At 37.3% G+C, this 21,840-nt stretch overlaps 1 protein-coding gene across 1 annotated transcript in view; it reads left to right on the forward strand.

Moving 5' to 3' along the window:
• ckap2l (cytoskeleton associated protein 2-like) overlaps positions 1–21,840 on the forward strand; it is a 65,979-nt gene that overhangs the window by 5,436 nt on the left and 38,703 nt on the right. Inside the window, exons 2-4 of the mRNA XM_028797764.2 lie at positions 12,061–12,127; positions 13,772–13,844; positions 18,665–19,686. Of these exons, the coding sequence (XP_028653597.2) occupies positions 12,061–12,127; positions 13,772–13,844; positions 18,665–19,686 (1,162 nt within the window). The remainder of the gene's footprint in view (positions 1–12,060; positions 12,128–13,771; positions 13,845–18,664; positions 19,687–21,840) is intronic.

The raw sequence follows: 21,840 nt of genomic DNA on the forward strand, positions 1-21,840 counted from the left end.
CCCATATGAAAGTTTGTAGTTGGGTACTCTGCAAGTAAATGAACAGGTTTGTTATGCGGCCCTTGACATGTTGATTAAAACATGCTAGTAACAATCTCACTGTATTCTGTACAAGTGACAATATTAACCCTAAATAGTATCTAATTTTGTAATCTTTAGCAAGTCATCCAACCTGCCAGTAACCCAGTTATAGATGCTTTGAAGAACTGTTGTACTCTGAACTTAAGGTTTTTGGCATAATTTAAACAGGGCAAAATTGTGTTTACAATCAATGACTTCTGCCAATTGTCGACAAATAAGGAGATGATTGAATTAAAGATGGAAACTTGTTTGAGAATTCAATCAATTTAGTGCTGTTTGCTATAAACTGAGAGTTTCTTTGACATTTCCTAGGTGGGAAACTCCAGGCTGAGAAAAATAATAATTTACAACATCGATTTAACAGAGTGAACAGACTTGTGGCCAAGTTATGAGAGCAACCTCAGTCACCACCAAACATAAAGAATTACAGTAGAAGACTAATAAATTGTATAATTATGTGTAGGCAATATAATTCTAATTGTGTACTTAGTGAAAAGAGGGTGAATTATGTCATTGTAATTTTGATGGGATCGAGAGTTAGTACTTCTAATGGAAATAAGACAAGGATGTGAAGCTTCTTTCACTGTATATCTACAGTGTGTAAAATTTAGTATTACATTGAAGATCATTTGATTTGAGGGGAAGTAGTCCTTATAGCACAAATAAAATAAAAGCAGAGTACATATTATGATTAAAGTAAGCAATGACAGTAAGGAAACACATATATTAAAAAAAATAACCCATAATTGAGCTTACACATATAGAAGCACATGCATGGTAGCTGTACTGGCAACTCCTAATGGACCAATTAGAGTGAAACATGATTGTGTGCTGTGATGGACGGATTTGTTCAGACTTGCTTATGCCTTGTGCCTCTTTTTCTAACCACTTTGTAATAAGTTTAAGGGTTTTTGTTTATTTTTCTTTTTAAGCCATTTTTACACAATACAACATGAGATTTACATTCTCATTTGTATCCAAAAACAGACAGAGGGAGATAAAACAAAGAAGTAGAGAGAAGACAGGATAAAAACACTGATTCTTAAAAATGAATTAACAGGCAAAGACAACTCGGAGGTACTGGGGTTTTCTACGTTTTACTTGGAGTGTTTGTTCCGTAACTTCCGTTCTTATACTCCATCATCTGGGTTACAGAGAACTTCTACAAAACAATAAAAGGAAACTTGCCCTACCAATAATTATCTCCTGCCACTCACATTGTCTTTTTTCCATACTGCAGACACTCTTGCTTATTGTCTTCTGACTCCCTACTCAAAACTTCCTTTCACCACACCTACCTTTTTCTCCTAACTTCTCCTGTCATTCATCTCCTAAAATGCGTGTCTTCACCTTACAGAACAGAAGCCCTTCACCCAGTCCTATCACTTACACAGCATTCCGCCCTTTCTGCTCCCTTTACAGTGCATCATCAGCTGCCTGCACGTCACAGTATATTAACAAAAGATAATTTAACAGAATTTAAAAAGAAAATTGCAATGCAGAAGATCATTAATATAGAATAACATTACCATCAGTGGTGTCCATGTTTGACACATTTTTTGCTTTTGTCAGCATTACGCTTTATATCGTTGACTGTTCTTCCCACTCTGTAAATTGAAGCAATACTTGAAGCGCTTTTGCCATTTTTTGTAAACATTTATTAATTTCAATTTTTTGTGTAATAGTATTTGTAATAGGTAGACAATGGCGTGCGCAGTGTGTGGTGTTTTTTTTTTTTTTTTTTTGCCCTGACAGTTAATCGAGTGATGGATAATCAGGCTTTTACTGTACATTTTACCTGAACTGAATGAATGATACTCAAGGAAAACTGTACACTTCTGGAAGTTTAAAAAAAATTATCATCTCTGGTATTCCTTATCAGAGACTTATGGCACTTAGGATTCTGAAGCATTTTGTGCTGGTTTTCAAAGAGACTATCCTTCCTGATTCCTTGTCATTTTTAAATAGTCTGAGTTTATGGAGGAGAAATAAGCACTGGTTGCATGTATAGAATATTTTTTTGTATTTGTATTTCAATTAAGATTGCTATCTAGATTAGTCCCTAAATATTTATATTCAGTAACTATTTCTACCTCCTCCTCAAGAACAATGATTGGTGAACATACAGATTTCTCTCTTAAAACCAAATTATGATTTCTTTGGTCCCTTTGACCTTACGGATAAAAAAGTTCTTATTACACTAGTTTACCAAACAGTCCACCAGGTTTAAATAATGGCTTTCATCCTTCTCAGATTTGCATCCTGTCAACATGGTGTCATCAACATACTCGATAATAGAACAGTGGTCATTTTTAGCTGTCGGGTCACTTGTGTAAAAAGTAATAGTGATTAGGTACGTCACTGAGGATTTCCTGTATTTGAACGAGTGACTTTTAATAATAAAAACATTTTTTATATAGCACCTTTACCATGCTTTTGAAAAAGTGTTGTGGACTTTGACTGTTTGTAATTGATTTTAATATAAAATCCTAAATCCATAATGTGCAAATGTTAACCCATTTATTACAGTTCAATTTATCAATCGATAGCTGAGTCTGGATTGTATTGAATGCTGAGGAAAAATCAATAAATAATGCTCTGACATCTAAACACAGACATGTAAAACTGGATGAATATGACTGGACTAACTAGTAGTTATGGTTTAACAACTGAAATGTAATGACTGAAATATGCACTCACTGGCCACTTTATTAGGTACACTTTGCTAGTACTGTGTTGAAACCCCTTTTGCCTTCAGTACTGTCATAATTTTGTGGCATAGATTCGTCAAGGTGTTGGAAACTTTCTATTGGATTGAGATCTGGTGACTGTGGGGGAAATTTGAGTGCAGTGAACTCATTTTCATGTTCAAGGAACCAGTTTGAGATGATTTGAGCTCTTTTTGAACTTCAGTGTGTCATCTTGACAATGATGATACTATGTAGTTGCTACCCTGTGATTGGCTGTTAACAAGCAGTTGAACGGGTGAACCTAATAAAGTTCCATCCATCCATTTTCCAACCCACTGAATCTGAATACAGGGTCACGGGGGTCTGCTGGAGCCAATCCCAGCCAACACAGGGCACAAGGCAGGAACCAATCCCGGGCAGGGTGCCAACCCACCGCAGGACACACACAAACACACCCACACACCAAGCACACACTAGGGCCAATTTAGAATTGCCAGTCCACCTAACCTGCATGTCTTTGGACTGTGGGAGGAAACCGGAGCGCCCAGAGGAAACCCACGCAGACACGGGGAGGACATGCAAACTCCACACAGGGAGGACCCGGGAAGTGAACCCAGGTCTCCCAACTGCGAGGCAGCAGTGCTACCCACTGCGCCACCATGCCAGTTAGTATATATCCTTTATTTTTTTTTAGGGGGGATTGTCTTTGCTCATGACCTTTGGGGACTTAGAGTCCCCGAACAGCCATTTTACAGCACCCCTGGAGCAATTTTCAGGTTAAGGGCCCTGCTCAATGGCCCAACTGACTAGGATCCCTTCTGGCAGTAATGGGATTTGAACCGGCAACTTTCCTGACACCAGTGCAGATCCTTAGCCTGCGAGCCACAATTTCTCTATAATATCGCATGGTGATTTTCATAATCATTCTTTTTACATTTTAATAAAATGTTTTAACTGAAAAAAATCAAGAGTGCATTGACCTTTCCAACGTCAATATAACGTGCAGTGAGGTTTGCAGTGGTAACAAGTTGAACAGGCAAAGTAATTATCTACAGTTTTCTCTTAATTCACGTTCAGAGGAAGTGGTCTTCTATTGGCTGAGACAACTCACATTGAATGTCTAAATCACCGCCATTAGAAGTGCAGAAACAGGCTACTCAAATGTTTAATAAACGCAAAATTGTTTGAGTAACTAAATATTAGTTTTCTCCAATAAAATACTAGATGGGTTTTTCTTATTATATGAAATATGCGATAATTTTGTAGTAATTTACACATCCCTAGATCAACAATTGTCAAGTATTACTCTTCATATTATAATTGTAATTATTAATTTTGATTAATAACATCATTTATTTATATAGCACATTTTCATACAGCAGCATAGCTCAAAGTGCTTTACAAGATGACAAAGGAAAAAGTTACAAGAAAAGAAAACCAATTAAGGCAATAATATTAAAGAATAACAACAAAACAAAATAAGGACAAATGGACAGAAAAAAACTAACACTCCCATGAAGACACATTTTGTATTGCCAAATGCTTATTAGTGTTGGATTGGTAACGTTATGTCCACAACAGATAACCCTTACCCCTTTACTCTATAGCAAAAGTCCATTTACAGCAGGCTACCACCAGAAAAAATAAAGTAATTCTTACAGTAATCATTGAGTTATATTTATTAAAAGGAAAGGCACCACATAAAACTGTGTGCAACAAAAGGTTTTACAACATGATCAAATACCCAGTGTAAGCACCCTATTGCTTACATTGCTATTATTTTTCCAAAGTAGTGTTGCATTCACTTTATTTAATGACATTTATATAGTGCTTCTATAACTTATAAAGCACTATACATAGACAGTGGAGTACTATTTTAGCTACGATCCATGAGTAGCATCCACATGGCTAATGTGACGGCAGCCATTTTTGCATCAGTGTGCTAACCACACTTTAGCTGTTAAGTGAGGATGGGATGAGAAAGAGAGTCCATTAGAGACAGGTGGTAATTAGGAGCAGAATGACCAAGCCATGGTGGAGAACTTAGGCAGGACATTGGGAAATGAGCAATTTTTTTTTTTCAAAAGATGACTGGAGATGTTTTGTGACGAAGAGCGTCAGGACCTCGGTTTTAAATTGAAATGGATCTGATTGTGGTATTTTCTGCAACCACAACTGATTTCTCCTGGGGTAAAACAATGCAAATATTCCCGAGCACAATGGTTCATTATATTGATCAGGAATTTAAGCTGAAAAGCAGATGCTTTTCCCCAAGAACCATCATGGCCGTCTGGAGCTTGATTACATATAACAGGGCAAAAGTAGTAAAACTGTTTCTATCAATGACTGAGTCACACTCCACGCTACACTTAGTGATTAATGGAGTATGTCATGGTTATTTATGCTTAATCTAAACTCTGCATGCCATTTTGGCTTATGCTGTTGCAATACTGACATATCTTACGGCGATAACATATTTGGCTGAGATATTTGCAAATACTGTGTAAGCATAAAGTTTAGTGAACCTGAAAAGTATTTAGACAGTGATGTTCTTTTTTGCTTTGGTGGTGATTTATATGCATTCTAGCACAAGGGTAATAGCATGTAACAGTGTCCCCATCAAAATATTTCTTGAACTTGTTATATTTTGTTACATTTTATGCTTTTATATACCTATACACAAGAATGTCAATGTCAACTTTATTTATATAGCACATTTAAAACAACATCGGAATGCTGTGGCCAAAGTGCTTTACAATAATAGAATTAAAGAAAAACATACAATTAACATGAATAACATAAATAGAAATAAAATAAATAATAAATAGAAGTAATGTTACATAATCACAATGAGGAAACCATCAGTATTACTGAAGGTCACGGAATGCAAGTGAATAGAAATGAGTCTTTAATCTTGTTTTAAGCAGTTTAATTGTAGACGACTCCTTTATGTGATGAGGTAAAGAGTTCCACAGGTGAGGAGCAGCAGCTGCAAACGCTCTGTCCCCCTTAGTTTTACACTTGGTACAAGGGACAACAAGACAACTAACCAGAAGATCTAAGCACTCTGGATGGCTGGTGTAAAACACATACAGTAATTCAGATAAATAGGCAGGAGCAAGCCCATGTAAAGATTTAAAAACTAGCAACAAGATTTTAAAATCAATTCAAAAACTGTCAGGCAGCCAGTGTAAAGAAGCTAATATTGGAGAAACAGAGTCATACTTTCTTGCCCCAACCAGAAAACGAGCGGCAGCATTCTAGACCAACTGTAACCTGCGTATCAGGGATTTGCTAATCCCAGAATACAGCGAGTTGCAGTAATCAAGGCGAGAAAAGATAAAAGCATGAGTAGCTTTCTCAAGATCCCTAGAAGATAAAGGCTTGATCTTACCTAATAGACGAAGCTGGAAAAAGCAACTCTTGACTACAGAATTTGTTTGTTTCTCAAAAGAGAGGTTACTGTCAAAGATAACACCTAGATTGCGGACTTGAGGTTTGCAAAAGACAGAGAGAGAGTCGAGAAGTCCAAGACCAATTTGGGCTTAGCTGATGGACCCACTATAAGCACCTCTGTTTTTATTTTGATTCAGATCAAGAAAATTTATTAGCCATCCAAGATCTTGGTTCAGAAAGACAGTTGCGCAGTTGATTTATTGCAAAGTTGCAGATGGGAATATAAACTTGTGTATCATCAGCATAGCAGTGAAAAGAAATGTTAAATTTCCTAAAAATAGCTCCAATAGGGTGAAGGTATATAGAGAATAAGATAGGACCCAAAATGGATCCCTGAGGAACACCACTTTTAAGAGGAGCAGTAGACGAAAAAGAGAAATTTAAAGTCACTGAAAAGTGTCTACCAGTTAGATATGACCTGAACCAATTAAGAGCAGCCCCTTTAAGCCCAACAAGATGTTCAAGTCGTAACAGCAATATCTCGTGGTCAATAATGTCAAAGGCAGCAGTCAGGTCCAGGAGGACAAGGACCGCAGCACCACCTGAGTCAGTAATAATAGAGATGTCATTGAATACTTTAAGGAGGGCCGTCTCAACACCATGATAACGCCTAAAGCCAGATTGGTAGATCTCAAATAAATTATTGGAGTTAAGGTGATCAACCAATTGATTGTAAATAATTCTTTCTAATGTTTTAGCCAGAAATGACAATTGGGAAATCGGGCGAAAATAGGCTAAAACTCCAGGATCTAATTCTGCCTTTTTGAGACCAGGACGGCACTGCAGCATGTTTAAAAAATGAGGGCACAACCCCGGCACTAATAGAATCATTGATAATGACTAGTAAAGATGGGCCCAAAATATCAAAGGCTTCCACTAAGAGGCGTGGTGGTACAATATCCAGAGGACTGGGGCCTGGTTTAATGGTGTCAATAGTTCTTTTTAGCTGTGAAAGTGAGACAGCATCAAAAGATTCGAATACAATACCATGATGAACAGTAGGATGTTCATAGTCAGTTGGAACAATACCACAGTGAATTTTATCAATTTTACTGACAAAGAATGAAAGAACAGTGCTATTTAATCCCATCACAGAATAAGGGTGAATGGCCACATTAATTGAATTAAATAAGACCACAGGATTCTTAGAATGACAGGAAACTAAATCAGAAGAAATCATGTTTAGATTTCTTAACTGCAACCTGGAATTTGAATAGAGAAGTCCTAAAAATCTGTTTAGAAACAATCGCACCATCTTTTTTCCAACGCTGTTCCGCAGTTTGACAGGCGTGGCGCAGCAATCGTGTAGTTTCATTTAGCCAGGGAGCAGGTCTTCCCTTATTACAGTGTATCTTGGGCAGAGCAATTGAGTCTAAAACTGTTTTACAAGAAGAATTAAATTCTAAGACCGAATCATCGATACAATTATATTGGACATGCACATCAAGACTAGAGAATATGGTTTTAAAATCGGATATAATAGAAGAATTTTAAAAAGCCAGAGCAGCGTGAAGCACAATTAGTAGTAGGGACATCTACAATAATATTCAAATCCATCATTATAGAAAAGTGATCAGTAAAAGAAACATCGCATAAATCAATATCATTAACTGAAATATCGCGTATAAGAACGAGATCAAGGATGTGACTGAGAGAGTCAGTTGGCATATTAATATGCTGGATCAAATAATTCCAATAGTGATAAAAAGTCATTAACCAAAGGTTTTGATTGACAACAAACTTGAATGTTAAAATCACCAACAGTAAGTACTTTGTCATGGGAGAGGGTGATATCAGCCAGGAGATCATAGAATTCAGAAATGAATATATTATTAATTACAGGAGGTCTATAAACCACAGCAAATAACAAAGAAGGGGAGCTGCACACTTCGAAAAGTTGCAGTTCGAAGCTACTAAATGTACCCGTTGTAAGGCTCCGATACAAGAACATACTTTTAAAAACAGTGGCAATGCCCCCACCACGACGAGTCAGACGAGGAGAGTTTAAAAATGAATAACCTGATGGTACCAAGTCAGTAAAACATGAAGAGTCACCATTTACAATTCAGGTCTCAGTGATGAAAAAGAAATCCAGATTATTTGAGATAATAAAGTCTTGCAGAATAAAAGTTTTATTAGACACTGATCTCACATTCAAGAGAGCAACCTTGATAGAAGTAGAAGAGCTCGCTGCGGAATGAGCACGGGTGAGCGTGCGAAGATTAGCTGCGTTTACTCCCCGAGAGCACACCGAGAAAAAGTGATGCCGCCTTGAAATGGAGAAATTAAATCCGGTGTCCAGCACCCATGAACCAGGGATGGAGTCCTGTGCAGGAGAAGATGGGTCGTAGGCAACTTGCAGGCATCGGGAAACCAAGCTCTGGGACTTGCAATACCGGCTCTTTTTCCACGTCTGCGGCGGGTGCGTTTGCGTCTCCGAGAGGCATTCAGCGGAGTGATACAGGTAAACACCGGCGTCCAGGTGAAGAAGTCAGCAGATGAATAAAACAAAAGTGGAGGATCACATAATATCCCAACAGGAGATGAAAATTGAGAGGAAAGCAAGCAAGAAAATATGTTAAGTAAAGAATCACGATCGTAGGACGGTGGGCGTTGGGATAAACTAATACAAAAAAACAAAGATAAAACATAGATTAGCGAGACGATCAGACAGCCAGCCACACCAGTTGGCACCGTCTCACCAGTCACCAGAACTATTAGGCTATGTTTACTTTCAGTTTTTAATTTTATATTACTGTCACTTAAGATTCTTTTTAACCAATTTTATGTATACATGCTCTTCTGTTTTTTTAATACAGGAACCCCCCCAATTTTTCATTCCCATATTTAATATTTTGTGACAATTTATAGTTTTAAATGATGAGTAGCAGTGATGACAGGTTTTCCAATAATATCTGTTTTGAAAGAAAAGGAAAATATTTGTGTTGTAATTTTTTTTCCATAATTATTTGAATGTTGGTAATTTACTGTACTACAAAAACAGTGAAATAAATATTTAACAGGTGTGCTCAATGTTTATTGTTATGACCTAATGAGCTAACCCTAGTTAAAAATTAGAACGTAAAAGAAGAATGTGAACTTTTACAAGAATGAGGCAAAGGAGAACTGAAGAGTTTTGTTACTAAAGCTATTACTAAACACTCTGGCTAAGGCAGGTGGTGTTTGTTTATTTTAAATGAATTAATACATGGATTTTAAATTGAGGATATCCTGCTGTCATTGCAAATACAAATACCGGCCTGTCTCATCTTCTTTTTTGATAAGTTGCAAATCTGAGAAACATCACAGGAAGAACAAATGACATCTGAAGGCTACCATAATTCTGAGAAATCTGAGTGTGAAAGAGACTCTGAGCGCCATAAACTGGATTATATTAAATATTGCCATAGTGCACTGGCACTGCATCACTTGGACCAAAGGAGCTCTGTTGCACCATTTTGAAAGAGCAGCTCGTCCAAAGATGGAAAAGATGAAGAGCATGAAATACAGTAACACAAAGTTTTCAGAACTGACCTGCCTCCGAATAACAAGGAATAGTCAATTGTTTTCAAATATGTCGGATAAATGCATATCTTGGAGTGCCATGGTGCATTTAGATATACAGTAATCCCTCCTCAATAGCGGGGGTTGCGATGCGTTCCAGAGCCACCCGCGAAATAAGAAAATCCGCGAAGTAGAAACCATATGTTTATATGGTTATTTTTATATTGTCATGCTTGGGTCACAGATTTGCGCAGAAACACAGGAGGTTGTAGAGAGACATGAACTTTATTCAAACACTGCAAACAAACATTTGTCTCTTTTTCAAAAGTTTAAACTGTGCTCCATGACAAGACAGAGATGACAGTTCCGTCTCACAATTAAAAGAATGCAAACATATCTTCCTCTTCAAAGGAGTGCTTGTCAGGAGCAGTGACTGTCACAGAGATAGAGAGAAAAGCAAACAGATCAATAGGGCTGTTTTTCTTTTAAGTATGTGAAGCACCACGGCACAAAGCTGTTGAAGGCGGCAGCTCACACCCCCTCCGTCAGGAGCAGACAAAGTGAGACAGAGTTTGTTTTTCAATCAAAAATCAATACGTGCCCTTCGAGCTTTTAAGTATGCGAAGCTCCGTGCAGCATGTCGTTTCAGGAAGCAGCTGCACAAAAGATCACAACGTGAAGATAATCTTTCAGCATTTTTAGACGAACGTCCTTATCGTCTAGGTGTGCGAACAGCCCCCCTGCTCAATCCCCCTACGTCAGGATCAGAGAAAGTCAGCGCAAAAGAAAGAGAAAAGTAAGCCGGGTAGCTTCTCAGCCATCTGCCAATAGCGTCCCTTGTATGAAATCAACTGGGCAAACCAACTGAGGAAGCATGTACCAGAAATTAAAAGACCCATTGTCCGCAGAAACCCGCGAAGCAGCGAAAAATCCGCGATATATATTTAAATATGCTTACATATAAAATCTGCAATGGAGTGAAGCTGCGAAGCGCGATATTGTGAGGGATTACTGTAGTGGCATTTTGTGTAAAGTGAGAACTGGCTTAAACTTATTATTCAATTTGCCATTTTAATGTTGAACAGATTTCATCTGATACAATCAGATGAAGGGGAACTGGACATCTATGTGAATGAGCAATGGTGTAAAAGTTGACCATATTACAATTAAATGTAAAACGTGTGATCCAGGCATAGAAACTGTTGGAATTCATCCATTTTACTGATTAGGGAGATGTTATATCATTCTAATTGATGGTTTTTGTTCTTCCCTCTGCAAACAGGAAACTGGCAACAGAAATGATTATTTCTGTTACCAACACTAATCACAAGTCTTACTGACCTTGGAATAATGATCACTTCAGCCAGGGGAAATCTGGTGGAAGGAATAGTGATAAATTTCCATCAGTACAGTATGTGTCATGTTCCGGTCATGGACACAAACTGGGCCTGCTTTATTTAAATGTCCAGGGCTTTTAAAATATAAACCTGTAGCACAACTTGGCCAGTCTGACCACAGTCTGATTCATCATACCCCCACCTACAAGCCTGTTAGTAGATGGAAACATCTCTCTCATCATCCAAGCCAGAGGTTCTTGTGTATCTTTGAGGTCGTCTTGTTTGTTAGAATATTTTACATTTTTCTTGAGCTCCTGAAAAGTGTTAACATTTTATTTGTCCCCAAAGGGAAATTATCTGTCTCTTTCAGTGTTTTATGCTGGTGCAGTGTTTGCGAGTAACTTTCAGAATAAAGAGGGCTTTTGTTTAAAATAAATCTGTAAAAATGGGTAAATTCAGAAGAAATGCAAACTCCTTGATGTGATTCTAAACTTACGACTTTTAGTCAAGTTTTTTGTCAGCCTACTTGCTGTATTAGTAATTCTCATCCTCCCAAAAAGTGTGTAGGCAGACATCCAGGTAAGAAGACAATTAATTTGGTAATTTGGAATCCTTGTAGCATTCCCACAACTATCAAATATACAGTACCTAAATGCTACTGGTTCTGAGCTGGGGCCAAACAAGTTATGCTATGTATGATTTATTTTCCATTCTAATTACTTGCATTGACTTCATTGTGGGATTTTTCCGGAGTGATTACTATACTGTGGCACCTGTCTTTTTAAGTGTGCATCTTCTTGGGACAGTATTCTGTTTTCTTTTATAATATTCACTCCCAATAGTATCAAAAGTTCTTCCAATTGGACATTCTGCAGCAATATGCATAATTAATGTGTTAGTAGACATTATTGTTTAATAAAAATGGTGGGCTTTCCTATTCATTAGAAATTGTCTGCCTTTTTTTTTTTTTTTTTTTTTTTTTTTTTTTAAAGAGCTGCGCAAGCAGAAACTTCTGGAGTACCTTGCAAATAAAGGGAAGCTGAAACCACCTAATCCCAAGTAAGGCCTTTAATTTTTTTCTTGTAACCATTTTAGCTATTGATGGTGTGATGTTTAGTATTGCATTTAAGAATTCTGCTGATGATGCTGCTGCACTCAGACATGTTGCAAAAATATGTATTAGACGAAAATTGTATTACACAAAGTGTAAATTCTACAGGCAGATCTCCTGGGACATAGATAGAATTGTTTTTTTTATAAGCTACTTTTGAAGTACTCCTGATGCTGCATGATGAACAAAAGCAGCCATACAATACTTCTAGGCCATTTTACCATGTACATGTGCCTGATACCAGGTGGGGACAGCCCTTTGCCTCCTGGAAAGCCTAAATGTACTGTATCCAAGTACATTTCTGAATCCAAAGTCCATTACATACTGTGCCCTCCATAATGTTGAGAACAAAGACACATTTTCCATGATTCACCCCCCCTCTGCTCCACAGTGTAAAATTACAACGCAATTCAGACATGTTTGAATTTCGCATTGCAGACTTTAAGTATACTGTATTTGCATAAATTTCTGTCACACCATTTAGATATTACATTTTATACATGACTTACCACTGCTATGTCCCAGACATTATGGTGCCCTGAAATGGGGGGAGCATGTAAAAAGGTGTTATTTCTACATGCTGTCCCCAAAGTGCATGCAAATACACATAAAATAAAGTATGCAATGTGCATTTCAATCGTGGTGTGTGTGGTTTTTTTTTTTGTTTTTTTTTTTTATTTGTAATCTAACTGTGGAGCAAAGGAGAAACATTATGAAGGGCACTGTATGTATTGACAAGTGGTTCGTGAAGGGGCTGTCTACACACTGCTTTTGAACCTATTTTAGTGTCAAACCTGGTCTTTCCTTCTTTCCTATTTTAGATAGATAGAACTTTATTTGTCCCCGGGGGAAGAAACACTTTTTTAGTAATGCATGGCTTTTCTACTCTTCATTAGGTATCTAGAATTGAGAAAAGCACTAACAACGTGGTTTTTGGATAGCCACACAGGTTTTGCTGCTAATGGGGACCGCTCACTTGTCAGCAGAGAATATATTAGTCTTTAATGTATGGTGGCTTTGCTCACCAGCCACTGTTTCTAGAGTAGAGTGCTGAATAGGGACCCCCTATCCACCACCATACAGCTCAGCCATATAGTACACAAATACAAAAGCATGAACATAGATGTCTAATATCAGGTAATCTAATAAGAAAAAATAAAATTGAGCTCCTCACTATAATAAAGGATTTTTTAAGCTTTGCAGGGGAGTTAAGTATTGGTATTTCCAAACAAAATTGTATTTTGAGTGTGAAGTTGTTTTTCTTTTTGTTGTACAGATATTAGCATTTGACAGTTGTTAACATGGTGAATCTTACAGTGTTGGCACATTTCGGTGATTTGTAAAAATGCTGGTGTAAAAATATAAATTAAAAATTTAAACAGCATTAGTTCAGTATATTGACGAAAATGCAAATGCAGTTTTCCCATTCAGTGTTTTATATGTACACATTTGTTGCAGTTTGTTTTTCAATAATTTTTTTAAAGTTTTGATATAACGGTTACATTTTTTCTTTGTATATATAAGTGTCTACCTTTTATAACAAAACATTTGCCTCGTCTTTCCTAACTTGGGGTGTTTTGTGGTATCTGCAGACCTTATTTAAGGGATATCCCCAATACAAAGAAGGCACTACCAAAGTCATCCTGCCAAACTTTTGCCCGTGTGGTAAGTATCAAATAACTAATATTACCGAAGAAATCGTTCCCTGTAGTTTTTGTAAAATATAATATTAGTTATGGATGTTTGGCACAAGACTGCATAGCAGCATTGATCTGGTAACAACATCATTTATTTACATAGCACATTTTCATTTAAAAAATGTAACTCTAAAGTGTTTTACACTATGTCAAAGGTACAGTTACACTTAAAGAAAAAACAAGATTCGGTAAGAATATTAATAAATAAGTAACAAAGAAAAAGTAAGTAAATCCTTACGATCTTATAAAGCATAGACATATAATTAGTAGAAAGATAGCATTCTTTTATACAATGTAATATTGTAAGTCTTTAAAGATGAGCATTGTGATGGGGTCAGATGGCCTGGAGGACAAAATAAAAAACAAACAAAACCCTGTGAAGCTGGAAGGGGGAGAAAAAAACTCAGCAGGGGTTCCAAGGCCAAAAGACCACCCACACCCCCTTGGCCATTCTACCAAACATAAACATTAAGTCATTTAACATTGTTTCCAGGCTTTGTCTGAGAGGATTCGATGAGTCAAATCTCATGGACAGCTGAGTCACCCACCTTCATTCTTGCATAACAGGGGGCTACACAGTTCCTTAGCCAGGTTCCAGTTTTTACTGGAAAAGAAAGTACGGATAAGTATAGATTAGTAAAAATTTCATACCCTGAACAGTATGATATTTCTTTGCCTAAACAGTGTATTAAGAGTACAACTACAACGTATCTACAAAAAAGACGAATTAAAAAAATGTTTTTTGTTTTTTTTTTTTAAATGTTCCACAGTATCAGCCACAAAACCACATACAGTAGTCTATAAGAACTTTCCCACACCTGACAAGTAAAAGTATAAGCTGCAGAGAAAAATATCAAAATGATAAATACTTGTCCCACAGACCCACATGGTGTAATAATAAGGAAAATTTTATAAAAGTTCAAATAGAAAATAATCATTCAAATCCTAACTATACTTCAGGACTTGTAACGTGTCTCATTCACAACACAAGAACCTTTTTAAGAGTAGTAGGAAATGTTGCTTGTTATTACTAGTGTCCAAAGTACCCATTCTAGCTGTGTCATCTCGGGAAGAAGAGTTGCTGAGAGGTGAGGTGATCCCTCAGTAATAACCGCGCATCTCTGATGGGAGATGAGTAATCAGTAGGCATGCTTTGATCGATCGGCCGCCAATCACAATCAGATGATTTTTCACTTTAAAAAAATTGATTGGTTAAAAGGCCAATCACCCAAATCAATATTTTCAGCCCCTGCTTTTCTAACCTTCATAGTACTAGGATGTTATGCCGTGTTAGCCATTATGGATGTAGTGATAAGTTAAGCAAAATAACACCTTTTATTGGCTAACTAGAAAGATTACAATATGCAAGCTTTCGAGGCAATTCAGGCCCCTTGTTCAGACAAGTTTATATCTTTATTTTGTCCTTTAAATTAAAACCGATACTGTGGACAGCAGGCTTGTTTAAAATGCAGAAGCTTACACTTTTAATTGGAAAAAGAAAAAAAGACTAATTTAAAATTGCTGCTTAGTAAACAATAGGATTTTTTATATAATGATTTGTACTGTGTTTATTATTTGTTGCTGTGTGTCAAACAGCATAGGTTTTTTGTAAGAAACAAGTACTACATAATTAAATGATAATCTGTATTTTATAATTACACCTCAGGAATTACTAATGTTTAGCTGATTCACGGACGGAAACAACACACCTGTATAAATTTAGTAAATATATATTTTAACAACAAAAAGCTGTAGTGCAATTAATGATTTAAAATTATTTTGAAACCTATGAGTCCATGTATATTTACAGTACATTTACGCAGTGTTTAATTGCCATTATCAATTAATAGAATGTATGAAAATATATATACATACTGTATATATATTTTTGTTACAGAAATGGTGACAACTGCTTTTTTTTAATTAAGCCTTGTTGCAGATACATACATTACAAAACAAATCAAACAACATACAGTGGAACCTCGAGATACGATCACCTCTGTATACGAGAAATTCAAAATACGAGGAAAGTATGAGCGAAAAATTCAGATCTAAATGCGAGCATTGGCTCACGTAACGAGCCACGAGCCAGGCTATGGGTATAGCTTCGCGGCTTAGCGAGGGGGCGTGGTAGCTGTAGCGAGCCGCAGGGCGATCTGCGGTGTCTGCGTTTCTCGCCTAAGTGCACAGGTGGAAAACTGCCCACATCCATGATTTGTCCTGTGGCTGATGGGCTGGGCAGGGTTGCCACCCGTCCTTTAAAATACGGAATCGTCCCGTATTTGAGAATGAAATTGCGCGTCCCGTTTTGAATCAATACGTATGCGTCCCTTATTTTTTTGTATTAAAAGTGGTAACCCTAGCAGCTGCCATGTCTTCCCCGCATATATAGAGAAGCGCGAGCCAGTTAAGGGGGAGAAGAAGTAAAAGAAAATAGAGGAGAGGAGAGAGAACGGAGGTTGCAGGAGGAGGCAGGAATCCGCAGCAGTAGGAAGTCGGTGCGAGAGAGCGAGCGAGTACAGGCTCACGTGTAGCTGAACAGGCAAGCCAAACAGCTGAAGCAGGACGGTGTAGAGAAGGTCAGCTGCATTAAGTGTCTCGCCTGTTGCAGAGCCCGCATGGGAGAAGCAGGCGAGACGCTAACAGAGAAGAAGCACCGGGGATTGTCATCTGTTTTTTGAAGACTGCTTCCTGTTGACGTTTTAACCTCGTGTTAAAGGATTGTTATTCTTATGTACTTTAAACCTCCACTTCACAACTGTTTTAAGGATTATTTATTTAAAGATTTATTGAATGCTCTACTGCACTTTGGACACCTGTTTTGATTCTTTTAATAATCAGTTATATTATTTACCAGTGTTATTTATTAAAGGTAGACTACAGTATATATAATTTATCAGTGTTATTTGTTAGGAAAATTGATTTTTATGTTAATATATTTGGGATGCGGAACGGATTAACTGGATTTCCATTATTTTCAATGGGGACGTTTGTTCTAGATACGAGAAATTCGCTATACAAGCTCAGTGCTGGAACGAATTAAACTCGTATCTAGAGGTTCCACTGTAATAGCTTGTAATTGTGAAAACAAATCTGCAGCCCCACCAAACATTTTTTACTCAGAATAAGAGGCTCTAAGGTGGGCTATGGAAAGCTCAAGCCCTCAAGAGGGCAGTATAGGGCTCCTTTTCACAAAGATAGAACTCAAACTAGTTTTGTTAGTGCTTGAGATGGGAACAAGCAAAAGGCCATAAAATTATGATGCCACTAGCTAGCATCACACGTCTAGCAGAAGAAGCTGGGATCACTTTGCTCAGATCAGGGAGAAGTAATATTGTACCAGTATTTTTTCACCTGGCCACTTGGATACATTCCTACCTCATCCTAAACAGGAAACATGTACTTTACATCCCATTGAAAGTATTTAACTTGCCTATAAGTCAATTGGCATCTAAGGGACAGCAGAGATAATTCAATGAAGGTGTCCCTGGGAAAAAAAAAAGTGACCCACGTCCGGAATGGGTTTCCAGGGCTTGAACCAAAAGAGTACATTGGAGAGAGCTTATACTTCTCCACAGCCACTGACTCATTGAGTTTAGAGTTGTTTCTTGGCAGCAGAAGCAGCAGAGCCCAGGATCATGATACATATGGGAAGTGAAGGTGCTGCAATTGGGTGAGCCATATCATCAGACAAATTAGGTGCCTTGTGTTTAAAACTTTGCTTAGACTAAAAATTTTCTCATACTTTAAAGGCTAAAACTGCATATGCACAAAAAATTGAATTTATAACTGCATAAGCGATGTACCACATAAAGTTCCTTTATAAATTTAATTAAAATTATGATCTTGTGCAAACACCTTTAGCCAATCCCTGTCATGTCATATCGGTAACTATATATGCATGCAAAAACACCCTTTTTAGGATATTAATGATCTAATAACCATATCAATTTGTCTGTGGTCCTGAATGACATCTACTTCAAACCATGGTAGAACACAGATAGCCAAACTTGAGGTATTACTGATTGAAGTGGTCGATCTGGAGAGAACCTTATACACACATATATGGGAAGAACAAGCACATTCCAGACAGTCAATGATTAAGTCTCTCTGTGCTAGCAGTGATAACATTGAACCATTGTACCACTATAAAAATAATATGCACAGTCTATAACAATTTTCCAGAAGAGAATGCTTTGTTGCACAGGTGTTAAGTTTGATAGTCAGCTGCTTTAGCTGTGTGGAAACACATAGTGGATTGGAAACATATGAGACTTGTTCATATAATGCAACCATTTTATTGTTAATTCAGAATTTACGTTGATTTTATGTTTTGTTTTTTTTATTATTATTATTATTTGTCTTTAAATTTAAGTCCTTTTTATTGTGATTTTTTTTCTCCCTTCCATAATGTTCAGCAAAGACATATGTGAACAAATTGCTTTGTTGTTATATGCTCCATTTTCTTGAATATAAATCCTCCGGTCCATTGTGTGCTTTCAAGCAACCATGCCATTAACACATGAATGATATCATGTATAATATGACAAAAATGTATGCAATTTGTTACAACTTAAAAGTTAGCAATGAATATTTCCTGCTGGAACTTCATTGATTCAGATACTGTATCTCTTAATGGATTTCTAGATCTAATTCTGACTCCATTGTATTCTGTACTTTTGAATCCTTGGTTGGGTATTCTGAATTATTGAAATTCATTGTTCAAAGTAATAGGTGATATTTGACTTTCCTTTTTTTTTTTTTTTTTTTTTTTTTTAAATTATGTAGGCCAGCAAAGGTAAAGAGAATTCCTGTCCTGCTGTGTCTAAATCAATAGTGAATAAGAACAAGATCGGAGACCTTGAAAATTGTTCTATTTATGCTGTGTCTAATGATGACCGTAAGCCTTGGAATTCAAGCACTCTGATTTCAAGACCATCTGTGAAGACCTCTGTTTCCTTCAAGCCCTTGCCAAGTAGTTCTGCAGCAAAGCCCCCTAGTCAATCTGCATGTGTACCCTTGGAAAACCTTAGGGTTTCTGGAGCATCACGGCAACATCTGTCTGCAAAAGGTTTGATTCCAAACCATCGGCCTTCCAGTGCCACTCTGCAGCCCTCCACAAGGACCCAACTGCTACCTTCTGTAAGGACTGCAGTTAAAAGAGCAGGGGAGGGAGTACATGTTCACAATAAAACCACAGCCCATCAATTTGCTAAAGACTCTGGTGCTTTTCAACCATTTGGGGACTTAAGAGCCACACGGCTGTCTTCTAGAGTAGTGGGTACAAAAACTTCCCTCACTGGAAGGAGACCAGAAGAAGCAAAGAGCAACTGCAAAACAGACAGGCAGAGTTCCAGGACTGTGGCAGTCCAAGACCAGAAATCCATGATCCCACTCTCAATCGGACATTCCCGTAGATCTTTTCAAAGTCAGGCACGTATCAAATCCTGTGATAGAATAAGTGCACGTAAAGTTACGGACAGACCTACGCTTGGTTCTCAGACTGTTGCCTTCACAGATAAGAAGAGACCTTCTTCTGCAACCTCTGACATGCACTTTTCACGACGGGAACCTAGTGAATTGAAAAACAATGTAAAAACTGCTGAGGGAAATAAAAAAATACTTTCCAATAAACGTAGTATATGCAAAAAGGAGAATAACCACCCAGTGGCAAGCAATACGACGACTACCAGGCCATCCTCATTGCCCAATTTGCCATCTAGACAGTCTCAACTAAGCTCAAATGAAAATTCTGTAAACAAGCTGGCTGATGGCATACATGGATTTACTGCCAAAGAGGAAGAAAGGATGTAAGTATTATATGCCTGCTTATTGGGATATGTATGCCAACATATCAATTTTTGGGAATTTGTTTCCTTCTGCCTAGTGAAAGGCTACGTCCCAGGATCTCTGCGCGTTGAACCATTTTTAATGAATCAGCAATAGCTGAATAATTCCATGAACCGTTTTCCGAATATGCTTTGCACTAATAATTGCCTTTACTAACACACTAGATGCTTGGTGTCTAGTGTAAAAGTAGCATATTACAGGGGGCATTTGATGTTTGGTGGTCAGTGAATGAGGTTGCTCTTTCCTTCAGCATTTTTTTACCAAAAGAGATGCGGTGAGAAAAATGCTGCACAGCAAAATCATCAGTACTAAATTAACATTTAAAAGTATAATGTATGTATAGGAACAATGGTGCCATATATAGTTTGAAGTTTTCATTTTACATCACTGGTGTGTGTAGAATGTATCTGCACAAATCCGTGCAGAGATGTACATTGATTATGTGTATGTAACAGTCATATGTAAATGTTGACATTTTTAATGTGCATGAGCATGCGGTTTTTGAGAATATAAAAATGGGAGTAAGTTAAGTAGTACAGTATATTCAGAACAGCGCTGCCAGGATCCTGATGAGGGTGCGAAAGTATGATCACATCACCCCAATCCTGAAAACCCTTCACTGGCTCCCTGTTTCATTCAGAATAGAGTACAAGGTCTCCCTTCTTACCCATCAGTGCATTTATGGACATGCCCCTCTTTATCTACAGGAACTCCTTACCCCCCATAACTCCTTACGTTCCCTCCGCTCTGTACTCACTAACACTCTTCAAGTCCCCAGAACTAAGCTCAGCAGCATGGGTGACAGGGCGTTTTCATCGGTGGCGCCGAGGCTGTGGAATGCCCTCCCTGATTACCTGAGAGCCCCACAGTCGACTGAGGCCTTTAAGCGAAACCTAAAAACTCATCTTTTTAGAAAGTCATTTTGTTAAAGTATTTTATAGACTCTTCTGTTCTTTTTTTTTTTTTTTTTTTTTTTATTTTATTATTCTATTTTTACTCTGTAGCACTTTGGGATTGCTAAAATATAAAGTGCAATATAAATAAAATTTATTATTATTATTATTATTACATCAGGTAAAAATTTTTTTTAATTTATTCTATTAATTAAAATGAAGTTCTATATTTTAATACATTCTTGTTTATCATGACACAGGATAGTTGCATTGCATTGCACATGTTGAGTAGACATGCAAGTAAGAATTTCACCATCCTATATGCATGTTATACTACTGGTGATTTGCTGTGTAACTGTATTCAAAACACAGTAATTTACTAACTTTTTTTTTTTGTTTTTCTTCAAAATGTTGATAACATTAGATCCCACATTAACCCTCTTTTGATGACCTGTCTGTCCCTCCTACATGTACAGCTGTTTTTCATCAGTTTGAGTCTGTATCTTTCCCTTTTTTGACAGAAGTAATTAGTCACCTTAAGCCCACAACTTATCCTCTAGATCAGGGGTGGGCAAATTCATTCCTGGAGGGCCGCAGTGGCTGCGGATTTTTGTTCCAACCCAGTTGCTTAATTAGAAAACAATCCTTGCCAATAATTACATTTCATGGCTTGTTAATGCTTTAACTCTGCTATGTCAAGTCATTCTCATATCCGAGATTTTTTTCCATTCTAAGGATATCATCCAAATACTTTGAAGTGTAAAACGGATGGGTAATTCTCAATCCTTCACTTTTTCCTCTTCTCTTTCCTTCCAAGTATTTAATTAAACCAAATAGTGCACGATAAATACACACAGGTGTAAAGCGTAACAAGCAAAATGGAGAACTGCTGGTTTCATTTGTCATTTGCAGCTTATTGCTAATAAGGAGCAATTAAAAACCAAGAATGCAGCTGTTTAAGACTTAAATAAGCAATAAGGGTTCATAATCTTAACGAGGCAGATAACTAAAATGAAGCAGAAGTGTTTCTAGAGCAATAAGTGCTTCTTATTAAGCAATTGGGTTGGAACAAAAACCTGCAGCCACTGCGGCCCCCCAGGAATGAATTTGCCCACCCCTGCTCTAGATATTGTTCCTGCTCATCATCTTAAAGATGTTTTTGAAGTGGTTATGCCTAGCATTTTGTACATTATAAATAGCTGTCGTGATACTGGTTCAGTC

Source organism: Erpetoichthys calabaricus, chromosome 1 (genome assembly GCF_900747795.2).
Source record: "Erpetoichthys calabaricus chromosome 1, fErpCal1.3, whole genome shotgun sequence".
Lineage (NCBI taxonomy): Eukaryota > Metazoa > Chordata > Cladistia > Polypteriformes > Polypteridae > Erpetoichthys > Erpetoichthys calabaricus.